The 21,796-nt window shown below is 36.3% G+C and overlaps 1 protein-coding gene across 3 annotated transcripts; it reads left to right on the top strand.

Moving 5' to 3' along the window:
- The first annotated feature begins 1,684 nt into the window (after nt 1-1,684).
- Nucleotides 1,685-16,499, top strand: sh3bgrl2 (SH3 domain binding glutamate-rich protein like 2). Of its 3 annotated transcripts, XM_038292622.1 has the most exons (5): nt 1,701-2,086; nt 8,834-9,019; nt 12,991-13,071; nt 14,165-14,220; nt 14,952-16,496. In XM_038292622.1, exons 1-4 carry the CDS (start codon nt 2,042-2,044, stop codon nt 14,183-14,185), a joined length of 333 nt encoding a protein of 110 aa, XP_038148550.1. In that variant the 5' UTR covers nt 1,701-2,041; the 3' UTR covers nt 14,186-14,220; nt 14,952-16,496. The 3 variants fall into 3 exon arrangements, with proteins under 3 accessions (XP_038148552.1, XP_038148550.1, XP_038148551.1); XM_038292624.1 differs by lacking the exon at nt 14,165-14,220 and having other exon boundaries at nt 1,685-2,086; nt 12,991-13,063; nt 14,952-16,499; XM_038292623.1 differs by lacking the exon at nt 14,165-14,220 and having other exon boundaries at nt 1,717-2,086; nt 14,952-16,491.
- Nucleotides 16,500-21,796: the final 5,297 nt, after the last annotated feature.

The raw sequence follows: 21,796 nt of genomic DNA, 5'->3' as shown, positions 1-21,796 counted from the left end.
CAATTCCAGTAATGAATGAATAGCACAATGAAAGAAATAATGTCTCATCTAAACATCCCTCACTTAACAATAAAAGTTAACAATAACTCTCAACTCCCAATAACATGCTGCTCAGCCTCAGCAATGAACAAAATAATGTCTGTTCTGTAGGCTATTGGAAAAAATAAATTAACAAATGAGCTAATTAACAAAAAATACCTCTTGTGTAGCAAAAATAACTCAAAATGTACCAAAAACGAACAAACATATCAATAGACTACTATCTTTACTTTCGGAGTCCAGGTGGCTTTTCAGATTCTTTGCACCTCTATTGGACACCAAGACATATGTGCCTGCTTTGCACACTGTGCACAATGTGTCTCGACCTGGTCGGAAAGCGGGGAAACTCTTTTGTAAATCGTCAGTAAACATACATTTGCGCTTTTGCATGTTAATGGCGTACTGACAGCCACGCTATCTATATTCTGAAGAACAGGGTTGCCCACACTGACGCGGCTCAGGGATTATGTCACACGCAGCGCCGTGCGCAGTGCCCTAGTGCCTGTAAATTTAATGGTCCAATGAAGGTAATTTAAAAAAATCAGGACATTTCCTCACTTTCTTAAAAAAAAAACGAGACGCCCGGGACAGGACGTGAAATATGGATATGTCCCGGGAAATACAGACGTTTGGTCACCCTATTGTTAGCTGTCAGAATTCAGCCAGAATTCAGAGATTAGAGTCAGAATTCTGAAAAAATAGTCAGAATTCTGAGATTAAAGTCGGAATTCTAAAAAAAAGTCATAATTCTGAGATTAAAGTCAGAATCCTGACTTTTTTTTTCTCATATTATACTGAGATAAAATTTAAAAATCAGTTAAATAAAAAAAAAAAAAAAAAAAAAAAAATGGGGTGGCTAATGATTGGCAAAGGGTGGCAATGGCCCCCCATCTAGCTCCGCCCCTTCCTATATTACAGAACATGTGGTGAGGAATAAAATTCCAGATTGAGGTAGGATGTTTAAGGCAAAAAGTAGATAAGTTAGCTAAAGAAGCAGTTAAAGTAGGAGAAATTGAATATGATGTCCCGCTAAGTAGAACAGAAATAAAAGTAATTATTAAAGATAAAATAAATAAGGTATGGCAGAAGAGATGGAATTTAGAAAAAAAAGGAAGACATTTATATAAAATACATAAAGATATTAGCATAGGATATAACAGTATAATGAGTAGAAGAGAGGAAATATGGATAAACAGGTTAAGGATTGGGCATACTAGTTTAAATGCAGGTCTAAAAATAATAGGGAAACATCCAACGGGTAATTGTTGTTATTGCGGAGAAATCGAAGGAGTAGAACATGTGTTGATCTATTGTAGCAAATATACAAAAGAGAGGAAAGAACTGGAAAGGGTAATGGGGAGTTCAGTAAAGATGGCAGATTTATTAGGGAAGCATCAATCAGATAAGATAATTAAAGCACTTATTAAATATTTAAAAGATACAGAATTAGCTGGGAGAATTTAGTGTGTGTATGTGCGTGTGTGTAAGTATAGATAGAATTTAGTTTCATGAAGATATAAAGATATACAGACATTATATTTCTGAATTACATCTCCGTCCAGTTGATGGCGGTAATGCACACAGGATGCAAACTGCCAGAAAACTCAATAGAAGAAGAAGAAGAAGAAGGATGTTTAAGGCAACTTTTATTCCTGTTCAGTTTGAGTGTATTGTTAATTGTCCTGAAATAACTAATGATCTAAGAGACTTCAATCGGCCCTTACGTTTCGGTATTTTGTTTTGAAAGTTAAAGCGGAAGTGCAAAGTTCAGCTTGATCTGTGTTGCGTGTTTTCAGGGAGCGTCACTGGCTGCTTTATTATCATGGCTCAGTTTAAATATCGCCTCATTCTGTTCTTTCTCTGCTGAAGTACGCTCCGTTTTGCCCGTTTTCAATTGTTAGTCAATTTATGCGGAAAATAAAACAAAAATAAATTTCAAATAAATCGTTGGTCTCCATTAACAAACCTTTACTCGACTGCCTGACGATATTTGGGGATTATAATGGTCATCAAGGTTTACGTAGCTTCCTCAAGTGGCTCCGTCGCGGTGAGTATTTGCAACTTGCTGACAGAAGATTATTGATGAAATAATTTGTAAATCTGTATAATTGTCGCTAAGGGTATATGATGAGTTATGTAACTGACAGCGCGCGCCTTTTGGCGGCCAGGTAGTGAAAGTAGACGACATGATTCTAACAGGTGAGACCGTTTCTCACATGATGTTTAAAGAACTCCCACAATTTTATTTGCTCAAATTAAATTATGTAAATAACAAACAATATAGAACTAATAAAGAAGAGCACCATTTAAAGGATAACGTCAATAGCTGCAATATATCATGCTCAGCCATAACACTTATTTGCATATGTGTTTACAGCCCTGAAGAATCAATACCTCTTTGACAATATGAAGAATTAAAAAAAAAAAAATCTTTAAAAGCATTATTTGATGGCCTGAAAAAGAGAAATTCAAGATCAGATCTTCAATCAGTCTGGAAAAGTTGAAAAAATGTTTTTAAGATGTATAGACTTCAGATAATACCTGTTGTAGCCATTATATACCCTAGTTAATGTCACTGTTTGTTAGTTTTTTCACTTAATGTGAAGCATTGTGGTGGTTGTATGACGATCTGGTGTGAGGATAGCTTTTTATTATTTATGTGACCATAAATTGTGCTTCTAAGCCAAAAATCCTGGTTGAGAATGCTAAACTTACTTGAGTTTACCTCTTAATGGCTTCACATGATTAAATCTGTTGGGGCGACCTAGTCAAGGTTCAGATTTTAAGTTGATTGAAATCTAACAGACTGAATTTTAAACAGCTCATATTCTTCCAGAGCGTAACAGATCCTGATGTTCTTGATTGCAGTTGTTAAAATTTTGGAAAAAACAGTTAATAGCCTTAAAAGAGTGTCAAATGTTGGTGAATTTAAGGTAAGGCTGAATGTAAGGAATGTAAATTAATGTGAATGTAAGGCTGCAACTAACAGTTATTTAGCAAATCGATTGATCTGTTGATTATTTTTTCAATGAATCAATTAATAATCAGATAGCAAAAGGTTCCTTAAAGAAGACATTTAATGAAATCAAACCAGGTGAAACTAAAACTTTTCCACTTAAAGAGTTCTGGATATACCATATTGACAGACAAAAAGTAATACAAATATTTTTTTTAAATCTTGGTATAATAACTTATCTTAGTGGATTGCTTTGTCAGCTAAATGCATGTTTTACTCTCTATACTCCAGTTAAAGCTTAATCGATTAATCAATTATTTGACAATTATTCCAATAATTGATTAATTACGATTAATATGGTTAATTGTTTCAGCCCTAGTGTTTAGTCTAAATTTTGGTTAATACTTAAAACTCAGAGTATCAATAATGTTTGTTAAATTTAATATAACTGTATGATTGTATTTTGTTTAACTTGTAATAGGAATGATTGATGCTTTTCTGTTTTTCGGCAAGAAAAAAAACTAAACATTAAATCACTTTCATTTCTGTTTTATTTATTTCACCTACAGTGCTGATAAACAGTCATCTTATTTTGCATGATACCATGAGAGGGCATCATCTATGTAATATTTTGTTTCTGATTCTGATAAAAAAACTGCATACAAACCAACGCAATATCCAAAAGTAAAGTGAAATGCGGATCTGTTGCTTTGTTGTTGCTGTTCTGAGAGCTTGATCAATTGCAAGACTGTAAAATCCCTAGGGATGTTATTTCCCTTATTTCCTCTTTCGTCTACAGCAGTACCACTATTTCCTTGTCTGATCTCCACCTGTGATCTATAAAAGCTTTTTAGAGCTTTTTTTAGAGCAGAGACCAGCAGCATCAACCACTGCAAGGAATATTTACACTTAAACTGATTCATATCAGAATCTACTCTAACTGTTGCAAAAACAAATTTTCCTGTACCATCAGCTACCTAACAGTCCACTTTGAAGTTTCCAAAATAGTAAATTTGGGATTTTGTGGAATAAAAAAAAAAAACAATTTGATTGACTAATTTCATTGTTATTTTTGCCTTAATTTTTTTTTTCTTTTACCATAATTGTGCTGCAGTGGATAAAGAAATTAGTGTTTTAGATTTAGCTCTTGTCTTGTAGCTACTTGGCAAACAACCAACACATAATTTAAGGAGTGAGCCAAGTTGATATGAGCGTTGGCAGAAAATTCATCAAACAACACTCTTGCATGAATGCTTTAAGAGTTAGGTAATAGTGCATATGAGTAATTTATTTATTTTATCATGCTCAGGCCCTAAAAATGGGCCTCTCCAATCTGAGAATGTTTAGGAAAGAGTTATTTTTAATCCTGTCAAGCATACATTCAAAGCAGAGCGTTTCTCTTTTTCTTTTCTTGCACATACAAAGCACTTTCATGTACACTCTATAACTCAACCATTTGGGTCAACTAATGCAAGGCGGTGCTCATGTAAGTGCTATTCAGTGTGAGTGCTTCTGATTGAAGTTCTAGGAGATCAGATGAGGATGGGTCTCTCTGCCTGTTAAGAGTGAGGATTGTAAAGCAGGGAATCGTACTTAAGGTCAGGAGATCTGGAAAACCAAATAGGAAAAAAAAGGAGTTCTTTAATACAAGAAAACACCCAAGCACAAGTCACATTGGTATTAGAAAAACAACAACTACAACAAAAAAAAAACGGGCCATAGCTTGACCCCAGAATAGCATAATCAGTTTAACATAAACAGATTAATGGGGCAGAAATGATCAGCATAGAATGGATGAGATACAAATTAGGTTAATCTCCTCTCTCTACTATAAAGATGTGTTGAGTCCAAACACAATTTCCATTTGTTGGTATGAATGAAGGTTTTAAGGTCAGGCAGTAAATTGTTTTATTTGCATAATGTGGTCTAATTCTTAGTGAGGTGTTTATAACAAAATGTATTTACAGTAGTCTGCATGTGTTGTCCAACAGTGAGTCATCATTATAGAACACAATAAGACGGTAAATGTCAAAATTGTGTCCTAGTTTTGCTTTGAACATTTAAGAAAGCATAAACACAGCTGCAAACCTGTGAGAGAAACAACCTGCCACCCAAACAAGCTGGGGCAACAGAGAGCATTATCTGTGTTAAACAGTTTTTTATTGAGGAATCATACATGAAAATTGAAACATCAACGATACACATTTGTCCTCTTTTTTTTTTTTATGTGAACAAAAAACATAAAGACAATACAAAATCAAAACCAAACGAAAGTGACATAAATAAACAGAAAGCATTATCAGAAAGAAAGCTATAGTCTTATAAGGCTCATAGTGAAAGGTGGAAGAGTCTTTGGTTGATAAGACCAGTGTTCAACTTCTAAATATACAGCCAAAATACAATAGATCAAAGTAAATGTGTACGTTTGTTTGGTCCAGGAAGTCATAACCGAAAACTAAATTGAACTTGGAGTCTTTGTCAATAAATCACTTTTTATAGATCCACTCAGTCCACTATTATGGAGGTTGAGTTACACTGCAGAGACAAAAGAGCAAAAACTCTATGTCTTTATGTCTGTAAAGTAGGCTTGGAGGAACTGATTCAACAATCTCTATGTTTGCCTAAGATCCCAATAAGGCACAATGAAGTTCCATGCTGTGGCACCACAAAACATTACAGCGTCAAGGGGTGTGAATACTTTTGCAGGGTTGTGTAATTGATTGGTTGTCTTCTTTTGCTTGTTTTCTGTTTTCCTTCGGTTTCTGTCGGTGAGTAAAACACTAAAATAATCATTATAAAGCAACATATATTTACACTAGAATTGGTCATTTTTGTGTTTGTATATGTTTCACCATAAGTACCAACAGAATGATAAATGTTAATGCATGCACTCCACTATTACTATTACTAATCAGTGGTTTTCATTCAGTCTATATTTACAGCAGTCACCTCACCAGACCTTATCATTTACATACTGAGCTTCTAACACTAGCTCTGTAAGGAACTCTGACCTTTGGCCGTATGGACTCCACTGGTCCAGATAAAGCTTTTTTTTCCTACCAGACAAAGGAGGCCTTTAAGAGATAATGGATTACAGAGTTTGTGTCTATAACTAACTGCTAAGAACAATCCCTCAGTGTCTTTTAGCAAAAACAAAAGCCTCAATGTGATTCCCACCACCTGTGGGATTACGTACTGCAATCCCTACACCACACATACACTCACTACTTATTTCATCTTTTTCAATTCAGTTTATTTCTATAGCAGGACAACACATCTCATCTCAAGGCACTTTACAGTTCACCAGATCATACAGTCAGATTGATTCAAAGTTTTCTATCTAAGGAAAACCAATTGATTGCATTCGAGTCGTTGACTCGAATGCAATCCCTCAACAAATGCAGTTCTCATTATTTGTTTCAAATGGATCATTTTTAAATATGTGACACTTTAGGCTGTATGGAGGAATGTGCCATAAAAGTTAAGTTCTTATCTAAAGTAGATTATATCATGGTGGTAAAGAGAAAGCTCTCCCTATGTCAGCTTTATGTTTTCAAACCAAAATCAAATAAAAATTAGATGATCAAAAATACCAGATTCCTCATTGCCATTAAATGAACAGAGATGAACTATTTTAAGTTTCTGCCAGAGCCTTTTTTAGTTAGATTAAATGTGCTTTCCCACACATTGTTTTGCTGCTGTGTTTGGGCTCTTTTTTGTTTATAACCAAGTTTTGATCAGAATTTAGCTGCTGGATTAAGCAGTCATGAAAATCAAGAGATCTTTGCTATAATGACAAGCTTCCAGTTTCCTTGAGATAGGGAGATAATGCATCTAGCAGTCTGGCCACATTACAAACCCAAATCATGAGCCCTTCACTACAATATTTGACTTTTTGTAACAATTATTTCTTGTTCAAATCTTGTGTTTGTTGTACTTATTGCCAAACATGCTGTGAATTGAGGCTTTTGTTTATATGTCCAAAGGACATTGTTTCAGATGTCTTATGGTTCATTCAGATGCAACTTTGAAAAACAAAGCTGTTCTTTTTTAAATGGAGATTATCATTATTAGTAAGTCTTTTTTTAAAACAGCTACTTATTAAGGCTTTTTGTGATTGTGTTGCCCTTCAAGGTGCCTGTTCATATACTATGCCTAAAAAGAAAAAGAAAAAAACATTTATGTTTAAAAAAAAAAAAAAAGAAGCTAGTCACGCTAAACATTTGTCCTGATAGTTTTTACTTTGTGCTTTTTGAGCCTTAAAATAATTTTTTGCACAATAAGCAGACTTTACTGCATTGTTGTACATTGTCGTGATCTGCTTGCAGTACTTACTCATCCATCAACTCAGCAGCTTTAATTAATGCCAATGGTAATATCTATTCCATCCTACTTGTACCAAGTCCCTCTTTGCATCCAATATATATTTTGTACTTTTCACTTTGACTTTTCACACTTCTGTTTGTGAAATACTTTGCTGTTTGGCTTTAGTGCTTTTTAACCCAATGAGCACATGTGCTGGGTACCTCCTCTCACATGTCTTGTTATGGTGAATAGATAAAACCCTGAACATTGCATAAAAATGTTGCTAAAAACAAAGTTAAAATGACAGAAATCAAATATAATAAGTCAACAGGGTGCCATAATTTAATCAGGAACCCTTTGTATAGAACCAGAGTCACCTGCAGACCTACAAATTTTTTTTAAATAATAGAAAATGACTAGGTCCCTTTAATTCCTGCTATGTTTCTGAATATTTCTGAGCATTGCATAGTTTTAGTTTAGGGTGAATTTGCCCTGCAGGACCATGCCTTGCTTTCTTTACTTTTGTTTAAAATTTTAAACAATCAAAGGATTTACTTGCACACTTACAGATATTAATTGCTGTGTTTATGATCAAAATAGAAAATACTAATCATAAAATGATTTAAGTCAACCTTATGTAGGCTGATAATTGTGTAGAAATGTGAAAATTTGTCATTTGGTTACAAAAGCAAGAGCTTTAAAAACTCTACATAGGTACATTGTCAACAAAATGCAAGTAAAACGGGATAAAATTCAATTGATTAATGATTATGTATGAAAAAAGCTCAACAAAGAACTATAAATGGCTGAATTATGACTTTAAAGCAATGAGGAAAAGAAGATCAAACAGGCAGTAACAGGATTGAAATGCCTGAGTGTTTTTTATGATGGAGGTTTTAAGTGTTGGATGTTTCCTTTCTTCTAAATTTATCTTTGAGTGTTTATTTCCCACAATCTTAACAAATGCTGTCATACATCCTGAGCTGTTCGCTCTCCCAGAGGTCAGACCTATAGGGGGCAGCTGTATCCACTCCAGATCCCAGCTGTTTCTTTCATTTATCAGCATTACTTGGTTAAGCTCCTTAGTGGGCTTTTAAAACAGTGCTTCACTGAGGCTTATGGATCTGGTTGATCATTCTGTACAATATATTTTCAAGCGGCTAAACTAGACAATTTCACCTTTAACCAGACTTCTTTTGCTTGTTCTAGTAACAGTACCAATGCACATTCAGAGGAGATTTAATGATTGGTAAAATTGATTTTCAGCTTTCAATTATTAATCATTCTTATTTTCTTAGTGCAAATTGAGTCAATGTGATGTTAATGGATTTTAAGTGTACATGTCAATATATATTATATGTGTGTGTGAGGAGCCTAAACACACAGTTTTTTTTATTATTTCATTTAGTTTATAAGAATTTATGCAATGGGTTTCTTTTAATAGATATATAATTTTATTTTATACTATGTCTAATTCATTCTTTTTAAATTAAGTCACTTTGCTTCCTTCTTATTTGCTTTTTCCCTATATAGGTAAAGAAGCAGCAGCAGGCAGTTGTGGGTTTCCTGGAGGCGAATCGAATTAACTTCCAGGAAGTTGACATTACCATGCTAGAGGAGCAGAGGCTGTGGATGTACCGCAATATCCCCAAGGAAAAGAAACCAGAGAAAGGCAACCCAATGCCTCCACAGATCTTCAATGAGGATCAGTACTGTGGTGTATGATCAATGTTATTTATTTATTTATTTATTATAATCATCAATGTTGTAGGAATTTATGAAAACCTCCACCTTTTTGAGAACTTAGATTTAATATCTGATGGATGGGTCACTTTTGAGCCAACTAATCTATATGCTGTTTAACTTGTTGAACAGAGCACATTTAGGTATGAACTATTATTCAGTGAAGTTTGATACAAAATACACAGATACACTTAAACCAGTACAAGATATCCATCCATCCATCCATCCATCCATCCATCCATCCATCCATCCATCCATCCATCCATCCATCCATCCATCCATCCATCCATCCATCCATTTTCTTAACACGCTTGTCCCTAGTGGGGTCACAAGGGGTGCTGGTGCCTACCTCCAGCAGTCAATGGGCGAGAGGCGGGGTACACCCTGGACAGGTCGCCAGTCCAGTACAAGATATAATAAATGTTTTTTTTTCTAATGGTAAATATTTCTATATACCAAGAGCTATTGAACAGTCATTCATGTGATTAATTCAATAAAAGTTTAAAGTGATTAAAGGTATGTTAACATTTAGAATATTTTTTTGTGTTCAGGCCTGTTACTTATGATAGTAATATTTAATTCTGTATTTAAAAATGGGATATAATTATCCCTGTGGAAAAGTGTTTACCCCTTTATATTTTTCCTTATGTTTGCTTTGTTTTTGTCACATTTAAATCTTTCAAGCACATTTTATATTAGATAAGCAGGTGCAGCCTTCAAACCTGCATAGAGTTTTGTGCTTGAGGTGTTTCTTTTGAATTAGCTCTGACATGGCAAACTTTTACTTCACATGACTGACCAGCTGTTTCACTGTTGGTGTCAACATTACCATAACGCCAACAGCATCGTTGGATTTAGGAGTTGGCTCTGCACCTGAAGGATTGGTGGTTCAAGATCCGGTTCTGGCTATCAATGTTGTGTTTCCTTGTGCAAAACACTTCACCCTAATTGCCTACTGATGGTGGTCAGAGGGCCCGGTTGTGCCTGTGCAGCAGCTCCTTTCAGTGAGCACTAAGGCAGCTGTGGCTATAATGTAGCTTGCCACCATCAGCAAGTGAGTGAATAACTGAAGGTAGTGGAAAGAACTTTATTAGGTCTCCTCACTTGAAAAAGCACTATATAAGTACAGGACATTTACTAGCCGACGTGTTTATGTAAAGAACAACTTGCCAGATAGCAACTCATTCATTAAAACTCCTCCATTATTGATCTGTGGTCGGTGCTAGAAAGCAGCCTCTACTTCCTGTTTACTACAGTGATACATGATGGCATTACCCTTTTCATAGCTTGGTTGATTTGCTTCCAATGCAATTTCATTGCATTTAATATTTTCTTTTTATTTAGTTTTTTTTATGTGCATCTACTGAGGGATTTTTGCCCTTTCTTCTTTGCCGAAATGTCTTATTTCAGCCACATGGGGGGTTTTCAACATTGAACACAAGTTTAGAACACAAGTCGTACCTCAGCATCTAAATACATCTTAATCTAGACTCTATCCATCATTAATTGTTTTGCTGCAAAAGCCACATGTGATTGAATTTTAGGTTGTGTACTGCTGACTGGACACTCTCTGGTAGAATCTTCTGATAGGCAGCAAAATCTTATGGCAAGGTCTTGATGCTGTTAAGCAGCCCAAAACTCTCATGATGCTAATGGTCTATTTCTAAAATGTTCTTTTGCTTTAGGGTCAAATGTAAAATGAAATGGACCATCTAAAAACAGTTACCTAGTTTTCCCAAATTGTTCAGAAGCACCAAAATGCATTTTGGCAAATTTGGGACATGTTTACTTTCTTTTAGTGAGCAGTTGTTTTGGACGCAATACTCTTTCATGGCTGCCATTTTTTACTAGTCCTTCCTCCTTATTGAGTGTGAACTCTGCCCTTCATTGAGAAAAGCAAGTTCTGTAGAGATTTAGATGGGTCTCTGTGGGTTTTTTGTTTTTTTTTGTACCCCCCACTTGAATGATCAATTTACCCTTGGATAAATTTTTGTCGCCTGACTTCTTCTGGAGAAGATTCTAACGGCTGCTTGTTTTTTTTCTGCCTGGTGTTAATGGTGTTAACTCAGTGGGTGTTCCCTAAAGTTTTATAAAATGGCTTTGCAACCCTGTCCAGGTAATGTTGATATCGTGATAATGTCAATAATGTTTTATCTCTTTACTTTTTATGATTTTTTTTAAACTCAGCTTTTAGATGAATTACATTTCAATCAAGAATTTTTATTATCAGCAATTCAGATGCAGTCTTATAATCTGAGAATCTGGTTTTAGTTTGGAAAACCATGCTCAGTTATCCGAAAGCTTATTTTAATCTTGGTTAATTCTTGATTTTACCAAGGGAAGACGTTTGCTTTTTACATAGAGCGAGGTTGCATTAAAACTGCTCTTTGTATTTGGTCATATTTTTTAGATGTTTTAAAACATGCATGAACAATGCATGAAGATAGGAAATCTGTAAGAAGGGGAAACACTTTTTCCACTGCATTGTATAAAAAAAAAAAAAAAAAAAAGCAAGTAGGCACAGAACAGAGTGGCTGAGAAAGCAGCCAAACATAGCAAAATACCTCAGATGTTATGTAAGGAACATTAAACCCAGGCAGCAATATACAACAATGGCGCTCAAAGAACAAGTTATTCAACTGAGTTTCTCCACTTTCAGGAGTTTACTCCCATCTTCCTTTCCAAGGAAAATGGGAGAAATGTCTTCTGAGAGGCTTAGAAGATCTATCAAATCAGACCCTTACCCAGAAATTTAAACCTCCCCATGACAAGCCCAGTATGGCTGTGACTCACAACAGGGTAAGCAGTATGAATGAAACATTCAAAAGGAACAGGTTTTAATCATAGTCAAACATATTTATATGCTATTTTATGATACTTTATTCTTAATTATGTTTCATAAAAGTAAATATTTTTGATAAAACAGAGAATTTTCTGTAATACTTAATGCTCACACACATCTCTCCAGTAATCCCACCTTTTCCATGGGTCTTTATATCCAATTCTCCTGATATGGTTACCTTCATCTAGTCATTAACTCTGAAGAATTGTTCTAGATACTCTGAAGACATCTTAGTAACTTTTAAAGGTATTTCAAGTAGACTAAAGTGTCTGGAAGCAGAAACTTCTCTAAAAAGTTTAGGGCTCCAGACCGCAAGGACTAGACATAAGATCCCTGCCCTGGGAGCTTTCCATCAAAGCCATGGCTTGAACTGTTCTTTATTTTTTTCAATCAACCTTGTTTATTTAATTTCATAATTTATCTAATATTTTATTGTTTAATGTTTTAAGTTAAATGTTGTTTAACTCAGAGTTCTTTTTAAAAAAGTTAACAAGATGTAAATATTTGCTTCTTTCATAGTTTGAAGGGAAGGCATTTTCTCAGAACAAGGAATTTTGGTGTCTTCATATTCTACCTGGGGCAAAGGGTTTCAAAAACTTGATTTTTTTTTTCATTATTATTATGTAGAGGAGAAATTAATCTTATTTACAATTTAGTTTTATAAATTTTCTGTGTACAGCAATGTACACATAGTAGCGTTGTAAGGCCCAGATCAAACATAAGGGTTTTTCAAATTGCAGGCTTAGAAAAAAATCAATGGAAAATGATTAAGTTTCCTCTTAAAAGTCTGTGTTCCAAAATATAATGCCCATAAAGTTACCTGTGTTTGGTCATTGAGTTGGATAAGTTAGCTCGTGCCACTTTATGTCCTCATCTCAGATTGCAAGCAACTCTATAATCCCCTTGTAATCCTGCCTTGTGGATGGGGAGGATTATCTGCTCTGCCTGCCATCATTCTCACTGGCTAAGGTATTATGATGTTACTGCCCTGGGTACATATCAGGAAAAACATAAGGGTCTCCGTGCTAAGACAGACACACTTTCAGCCTTTTAGAACAAGGAATATGTCACAAAATACTCACATTTTGTCCTTCACCCTTCTCAGGACTACGAAGATTTCTTCCAGTCAAAGGAGAACAACACTGTGTTTGCATTCCTTGGTCTCAATTCTCCAGCCAGTGTGACAGTAAGTTTACGTTCATGCACAACCAAAAAATACATTGCACTCTTTTGTGTACTGTAAATCAGTCAGTGTATCAAACTACTTCTTCAAATAGTAAACACACTCTTTCCCAACATCCTTCTTAATCTTTATTTCAAACTGTAAAAAAAAAAAAAAAGATATAAATACATTTAGTATAAATTAATATACAAACACACTTTATAGTTTGTAAAAGAGGTTTGGAAGAAGTTAAGAAAAACGTGTTTAATCTGCAGCTCTTATCTCCATAGAAAACTCTGACAGTTATAGTGATAGATATCCTGCTGATATTTCATAGGCATCAGCTTTTCCTTTAACATGGTCGGGGTGAAAAAGGAAAATATTTTACGATAATGCTGATGAAAGTTCTCAGTCATCCAGGTCATAGTCATTCCGTAAAAATTCGAAAAATATCCACTGGACTTGGTTTTCAAGATTTGAAGACGTTTCGCCACCTCTCCAGGAAGCTTTCTCAATTCAAATGTCTGGATCCGCAGTGAGTTTGAGTCTTATATAGACAACGCCTTGTATCGCTTGGAAACATGCAATGGTAACCGATGAATGGGTCGTTAGTTCCATCGTTAGCCTGTAATATCTGAACCTGTCTATGATTCTAGGGGTCGGTCGTTAAAGGGGGGATAGCCATTAAGGGGGGGATTGTCTCCTGTAATACCTGAAACCTGTCTATGATTGTTAAGGGTTGGTCGTTAAGGAGGTATTGTTCACCGGCTGGGGCGGGTAGGTCCAGCCGGTATCCCCCCTTTAACGACCGACCCCTAGAATCATAGACAGGTTCAGATATTACAGGCTAACGATGGAACTAACGACCCATTCATCGGTTACCATTGCATGTTTCCAAGCGATACAAGGCGTTGTCTATATAAGACTCAAGCTCACTGCGGATCCAGACATTTGAATTGAGAAAGCTTCCTGGAGAGGTGGCGAAACGTCTTCAAATCTTGAAAACCAAGTCCAGTGGATATTTTTCGAATTTTTACGGAATTTTACGATAATCCACACGTCATCAACATTCAGTCCTGTTCTCTTCTTTCCTCCAACTTTTTTTTTTTTTTCCTAGACTCATATTCAGGATTTATAAAATTATTAATGAAGTTCCGCATCACTCAAATGAAGGTAACTTTATTACTAAACAATTAATAAGTTACATGATTAACTAATCTGCTTATCCACTCATCACATTTTACATCCACGATTACGCAAATGCTTTTTTTATTTTAATAGCTTCATGGGTTCAGTTATATTCTTTTCCTAACCTGGTTGGTCAGTACGAGGGGCGTTCAATAAGTAATATCCCTGACCTACTTCTTGTTGTGTGATCTAGCTGAAATTTTACATGTGCAATTATTTATTATATCTCTACATATTAAGTAACAAATTACAGCTCTAAACAAATTGTGGTTTCTGATTTACAGGTGTCTGAAATGAGTGAAGTCTTAATGGAGCCTGTTGAGTGTCAAGTAGTGATCCAGTTTTTGTAGATTCACACCACGGGAGACTTTTGATTTCATGCCATCATCACCATAAGTTACTTTAATTTAATCAAAAGTCTCCAATTGTGTGCATCCTTTCATATACAAAAGACTGATCACTCCTTGACATCCATTTGAGACGTCACTCAGTACAGACACTCGTAAATTGGAAACCACAATTAGTTTAGAGCTGTAATTTGTTAACTAATCTATAGAGGTATAAATAATTGTACATGCAAAATTTCAGATGGATCAAACAACCAGAAGTGGGTCAGTGGCATTACTTATTGAAGGCCCCTCATATGTTCTGTATGTATGAAAATAATATTGATATCCCTAATTTTGTAATTTTATATTTATATATATTTTTTCCAGGATTCAGAGTCATAGATCAAGCTGCTCTCACGTCACCAGGATATATCCATATTTGCATAACTTCCTGCATTGCATCACCTCCTGTCTTGTGACAACTCCAGTTTTGCCAAAAACCTGCCGTAGTGGAGGCTGCCTCTCTGAAACCATCACCGGACCTCCGAGGAGAGTTCAACCTATCCGCTACAGCAATAAATCACACTGGACTATCTTTGTTTGGATTACATTTGTGTGTCGTAGCATTGCTTTTCATGCTGTGCCAGCAAACAGTACTTGTAGCACATATTGATGCAAACTTGGGAACTATGTAGCAGTTTTCGCCTCAGCCTTTTATATAATCTTAGTGAGACCAACAGGGTAAATGATCAGGTGCGATAGTGCTGCTGAATATCTGTTTACACCCTTCTCCAAATGAGTGAGCATATGTTCTGCTGTTAGCATCAGTCAGCAGCTGCTAATGAAGGGAAAACTAAATGAAGCATAAGACAAGCTTGGAGTTTATCAGGGTGCCTTACCTTGCCTGTGTTTGGACCAAATGCTAAGAATAGCACAAATTTGAGTAATCTAATCAAATTATGTTGTTTTGATATTTCTTTGCTTAGTTTATGTGCAGTCTGTTCAGCTGTAGGATTTAAAGTTGGAAGATGTTTGGTAACCTTTGACCTTCCTTGGCTGTCTCTGTTGCTTTGCCTTGGTCTGTTTGGTTTTATTGAGGTTGCATTTTGTTACAAAGACAAACAAAGGTTGTATGGATCATTTTATTTCTCTATTCTATGTTTTTTTTTTTAGATGTTCTCTCCATACTGCCAAATGTCAAATTAGACAAAGACTTCACTGTGGACAGCCCGTCATCTTTGTGCTATACATGTCATTAAATATAAGTCCAAGCTGTCTCATCTCTCAGCGTTTCATTCATCACTATTCTCAGGAACAGTATTCCAAATGTGGATTATAAATTGTTAATGTTTGAAATAGTAGCACTGTTAAAACGAGATAAACATTTTCATCATGCGAGAAAAAAAGTTATTTTCACATATCAGACAGCATCACCGGAAGAATTCACTAAAAAGATATTTTCAGTATATCTGATTTGTTTTCTTTGTTGTTACAGCATGGGTCGACTTTGTAAATGTCTGTTTTCTGGGATCGACAGATCTGTTGGGTTGCTTCCTGTTTCTCTGTTATTTAATTTTGGCTTTCCTTTGCTTGTACAAAGTTATGAATTGACGCTAATGCACCACTATAAAGTTTTTTTTTTTTGCATGAAAGATGGTTACTCTGTTTCTAGATGCATTGCAGCACTCCTCTTTTTAGGTTTTCCTAAAAGTTTTTATCTTACTATTCTGAAATGTTTAATCAATATGGGATTTAAAGGACAAGTCCTGATAAAAAAAATACCACTTTTTTTTTTTTACTTTAGTATCTGAGATCAAATTAACCCCATCCAAATTAAGTGACTGACTAATCATCTTCTTTTTTCAAAGACTCTGATCAAAAGACAATAACTTCTGTTTTGTTTGCATTCAAGACCAGAAAGTTAAGAGTTGTCCAGGTTTTTATGTCTTTAAGATATGGAGCCTAGGTGGAAGTTTAATGGAAGAAATTGATTGCTCTCCTACATCCACCTGCGACACAGCCAATCAGCTTTGTAACACACCTCCACGAAAGCCAATCGGCATCCAAAGTTCATCTTAAAAGGCCTCCGATACGCACCTGTCTGCTCCTGTGCGCAGGCTGTGGATGCGCTGTGACTTCATTCAGATGACTGGGTTTCAATCCACCTCCAGCCCCTCCTCCACCATCGTAGCTAAAGCTTCATCAGAGTCATTCCTCTCGGACTCTTACTGCCTTCCAGGGGCGTCTCTAGGTTTAAGAGACAAGGGTGGCTCAGTGCCTAGAAGATAATGCGCGCGCGAATTTTTTCAGTGCACCTGCTAAGGCGTTGTCTAAGACAAGGGTGTAACTTTGTGTTGAAAGTTGGTGGGGACGGCTCATAAGGAAAGGGAGCTACCTGCGCGATGCCTTTTTTTTTTTGTTGGAAAGGATAAAGCCAAAAAAATGTGAATAACATTTATCAATTTAAAGCTTACAGTTGAAAACATAACTGTTACAATATTCACTTATATATTTTGTGCAAAAAATATCACATAAATCTAAACAGACAGTACAAATCAAAGAAATCAAATAAATATATCAATTTTGTAGAACATTTATTGACAGTCAATTTTGGGTCACTTTTTAAAATTAATTTACTTTTAAACCAGGACTCGGACAAGATCTTATGGGGCCTTAAGCAGAATATGATTAAGCAACTCCGTCTTTCTGTCAAGAACATCCACCAGCAGGGTATCCAGGGGGGGATTTACCATTAGGCAATACTAGGCAGTTGCCCAGGGCCCCAAGTTCTGGGGGCCCCATAAAACTCTGTTTCCATGTATGGTTAATACAACTAATCCTTATTTGTGCACATTAATTATGTTTTTGATAAAAATCCTTTGGCTAAAATGCCATCAGAACGCTGATAAATAGAGAGGAAAAAGGGACGAGAAGAGAGGGACAAAACCTAGAACAAATAATGGATGTCTATTCTATTAACATTTCTCTATCTGTAGAATGGGTCTGTTTTATGGGTTTACTTCTCAGGGGGCCCCCTGCCTGTCTTTGCCTAGGGCCCCAAATTTCCTAAATCCGCCCCTGAGGGTATCAATACTGATTTGATAGAATCTGGGAGAGCGGACTATGTTCAACCATCCATTTTCTTTAACCTTATCCCTCAGTGGGATCAGGAGGTGCTGGTGCATATCTCTAGCCACGTTCTGGGTGAGAGGTGGGATCACCCTGGACAGGTCACCAGTCTGTCGCAGTATGTTCAACCAGCTTAAAAGTAATCGGTAATCAGATTTATTATTTGCACTTTTACTAAGTGAACTTTCTAACTCCCTTAAATCTGAAATTCCAATGCCAAAATTGTTTAAATCTTTTATCTTTGGACCCCCTGCAGAGTGACGTCACACCTGCAAGATCCTATCCTTACCTTCCTGCTAGATTGCAAAAAGCAGCTTGCTCATGAGTTGTCAACTTAACACGCTAAATCTTAAATGTACGTGTACAAATAAAAGAAAAAGGGGCGCAGTGCTTGCAACTGAATGGCAACACTATCAAAGTCAGGAAAAAATTTTAAGTAAAGCCGGGATTAAAACAGTAGCTACAAGAAGCTTCAAATAAAAGGTGTTCTTTATGTTCAACCTAAACACCAACTCCGATAGAGCATCAGTAGAGCAGGTGTTTAAATTAATCAATCACTGCTGCGAAAGCTTATAGCAGTGAAAGCTAATATACCACAGCCATCACTTAATAAACGCAAAATAAACAACCCTCTAAAAATGGAAAACTGTAATGGACTGAAAGTCCTGTTTTTTATGTGGGAAATTATTTGCGTGTGTTTTAGTATAATTCTGATATATTGGCGCTGTTGTCTGTTTCTATGGCAACGATACTGAATGTAGTGTAGCTTAGAGACCTGCATGGGTCGAGTTTTACCAACCAAAAGAGTGATATTTTTGAATCCCAAAAACATTGTAGTGGAAAAAGTCACACGTCGTTATCAATTGGTCCTATTTTCTCTCTGTTCGTATCAGTGCGCGCCGTCATTCAGACAGCGAGCTCAACAACAGCCATGTCTCCCTCCGCCCAGCTAGGTGGAGGGAGACATGGCTGTTGTTGAGCTCGCTGTCTGAATGACGGCGCGCACTGATACGAACAGAGAGAAAATAGGACCAATTGATAACGACGTGTGACTTTTTCCACTACAATGTTTTTGGGATGCAAAAATATCACTCTTTTGAACACATAATGTTTTGGGAAGAGAAAAGTTTTATTTCGCTGGTCCTAAAAACCTGCCGGACTACTTTCGGCTTGACCAAAACTGGACGATAACTCTGCTCACAGGACGCTGCCAGGGGTAAGTCAGTGTGATTGCATGCCACTGGTGATGGGGATGCCATACAGATTCATGTCAAAAATACCGAACTATCCCTTTAAGTGTTTATGCATGGTTGTATGACTACCCTCTACACCGTGATAGACAAGGCAGAAAATTGATGCATTTAACATTTATATTTAGAATTTTTTACACTTGAGGTGAAGAAAATGCTCTAAATAACAGAAATGATACATTAAAAGTTGTTTAGCTATATATTTACGTTTAGCTATAACTCTTATTGTAAGGTGGAAAGGGCAGTGCTTCCTTACATCTGCACTTGTTTGCATTAACCTAACCATGTTAGCTTTGCCGACATGTCTGGCATTTTCTCTGGTGCCCATGATGCCGCTTATTTTTTGATATCATTCTGTAAACTCTTTTTATTGATTTGTCAAAAGCGTTTGACACGGTTGATCATGATGTTCTAAAGATTAGGCTTCTTAAATCAGGGTTTTCAAAGAAAACTGTCTCTTGGTTTTCAAACTATCTTAGTGACAGAACTCAGTGCATTAAGCATGATGGTGTTCAATCTGGTATTTTACCAATCTTTAAAGGAGTTCCACAAGGCTCTGTATTAGGCCCTCTTTTATTTACTATTTATATAAATGATCTTAATCGGCATGTGTCTGATGCAAATTTTCATTTTTATGCAGATGATACAGTTATTTACTGCTGTGCACCTTCTCTTAAACAAGCCATTGCACACTTACAGAATGCTTTTAATGTGGTCCAAAATACTTTGCTACAGTTGAAACTTGTGCTCAATGCAGAAAAAACTAAATGTATGCTTTTCACAGACCTTCGGAACAGGTCACTGAATTTTCCTTCAGTGGTTACTCTTGATGGTCGTGAAATACAGATAGTTTCAACTTATAAGTATCTTGGTATTGTCATTGATGACAACCTATCATTTAAGCCTCATGTTCACTGTCTAGTGAGAAAGTTGGGACTAAAATTGGGTTTTTACTTTCGAAATAAGCTGTGCTTTTCTTTTAATGTAAAAAAACGGTTGGTGGCATCCACTTTTTTAACTGTGCTGGACTATGGTTATATATTATATATGCATTCATCTGCTCAATGCCTGCAGATGATTGACGCAGCCTATCACGCATCATTGAGATTTGTTACTAATTGTAAAGCTCGCACCCATCACTGTGAGCTGTATTCTCGTGGAGGGTGGTCTGCCTTGGCTACACGGAGGCTTTGTCATTGGTATATATTGATATATAAGGCTATTCTTGGTGCGCTTCCATCTTATTTATGTTCACTTCTTATGAAAAAAAGTACTGGTCATTACTCTCTCCGTTCTCAGGCTGTTGTCTTGTTTTCTGTCCCACGTGTCAGTACTGAGCTGGGTAAAAAGGCCTTTGCTTACTCTGCTCCCTTTACATGGAATTTGCTGCAAAATAACATGAAACTTAGTAAATTGGTTCCTTTGAATACTTTTAAGCTGAGAATTAGATGTTTTGAGTTAGACTCCCTCACATGTCAATGTTTTAATTGAAATTTTATTGTAAGTGCATATTTGGCTTTTATGTGTGTGTGTTGTACGTATGTAATGATGTGATGTAATTTTGATGCCTATCTTGGCCAGGTCTCCCTTGCAAAAGAGATTTTTAATCTCAATGGGTATTACCTGGTTAAATAAAGAATAAATAAAAATAAAACCCACTGGGGCCTTCACAGAACACCTTTGCTTACAGCAAGGATTTCCAAAGCCCCCTCAAACTACTTATTTTTATGGCGACTTTTTACCTCTACTCCTTACATTTTTACACAAATATCTGTACTTTCTACTCCTTACATTTTAAAAAATTGTCTCGTTACTTTAGTTTTGAATCATTTCAATGGAGTTACCGTTATTATTTTTCACGTCATCAATACCAAATTCAATCTAATTGGATGGGAATCTACGTTGCATTTGACGCACCGCTACAAGATGAATCGACAGATTCGGCGGTATTCATTGGCGGCAAATCCTTGCAGCTTGGTGGCGGTGGCGTTAGCATAGTAGCATGGACGACGAGATGATTGAAAATGAACACAACGGAGATCTAGTCCTATTGGCAGACATCCATTTAAAATGTAGGCAACGGCATGAAAAAAGTGGTTTCTACTTTTACTTTTATACTTTAAGTAAATTTACAAGCCTGTACTTTGTTACTTTTACTTGAGTAAAGAAGTTTAATCAGTACTTCCACTTTTACCAGAGTATTTTTTAACACAAGTATCTGTACTTTTACTCAAGTACAGAAAGTGAGTACTTTTGCCATCTCTGCTGTACACTATGACAGCTACCTGGTTGTGGCGTTCCATGTATGCACTTCCTGCCTGCATTTTACACCCTGCTGTTATGTGCTGCATTGTTTCAGAGGCAGCTTTGCACAGTCTGCATCGGGGGTCCTGCCTGGTGTGGTAGACCCCAACCTCTATTGATCTTTAACTGAGTGCCTGTTCTTGTGCTGCCATGATTAGTGCCTCTGTGCTGTCCTTCAGTCCAGCCTTTTCCAGCCACTGGTAGGATTTTTTGATATCAGCCACTTCTTCTATTTGTCTGTGGTACACGCCATGCAGCGGTTTGTCCCTCCATGATGGTTCTCCTTCCTCTTTCTTGTCCTCACTTTCGGTTTTCTCCTGCCTGAGGTACTCACCAAGCCATTTGTCTTTGGGGGCCATCTTCCTGATGTATTCTTGGATCTTAGTTGTTTCATCTTGGACAGTGGTCTTGACACTCACTAGCCCTCGGCCTCCCTCGCTACGCTTGGTATACAGTCTCAGACTGCATGGTATATATATATATATATATATATATGTATATATATATATATATATATATATATATATATATATATATATATATATATAT

The sequence above is a fragment of the Cyprinodon tularosa genome, unplaced genomic scaffold, assembly GCF_016077235.1.
Source record: "Cyprinodon tularosa strain WSP-4 unplaced genomic scaffold, ASM1607723v1 ctg315, whole genome shotgun sequence".
Taxonomy (NCBI): domain Eukaryota; kingdom Metazoa; phylum Chordata; class Actinopteri; order Cyprinodontiformes; family Cyprinodontidae; genus Cyprinodon; species Cyprinodon tularosa.
This window is presented reverse-complemented; position numbering and strand designations above follow the sequence as displayed.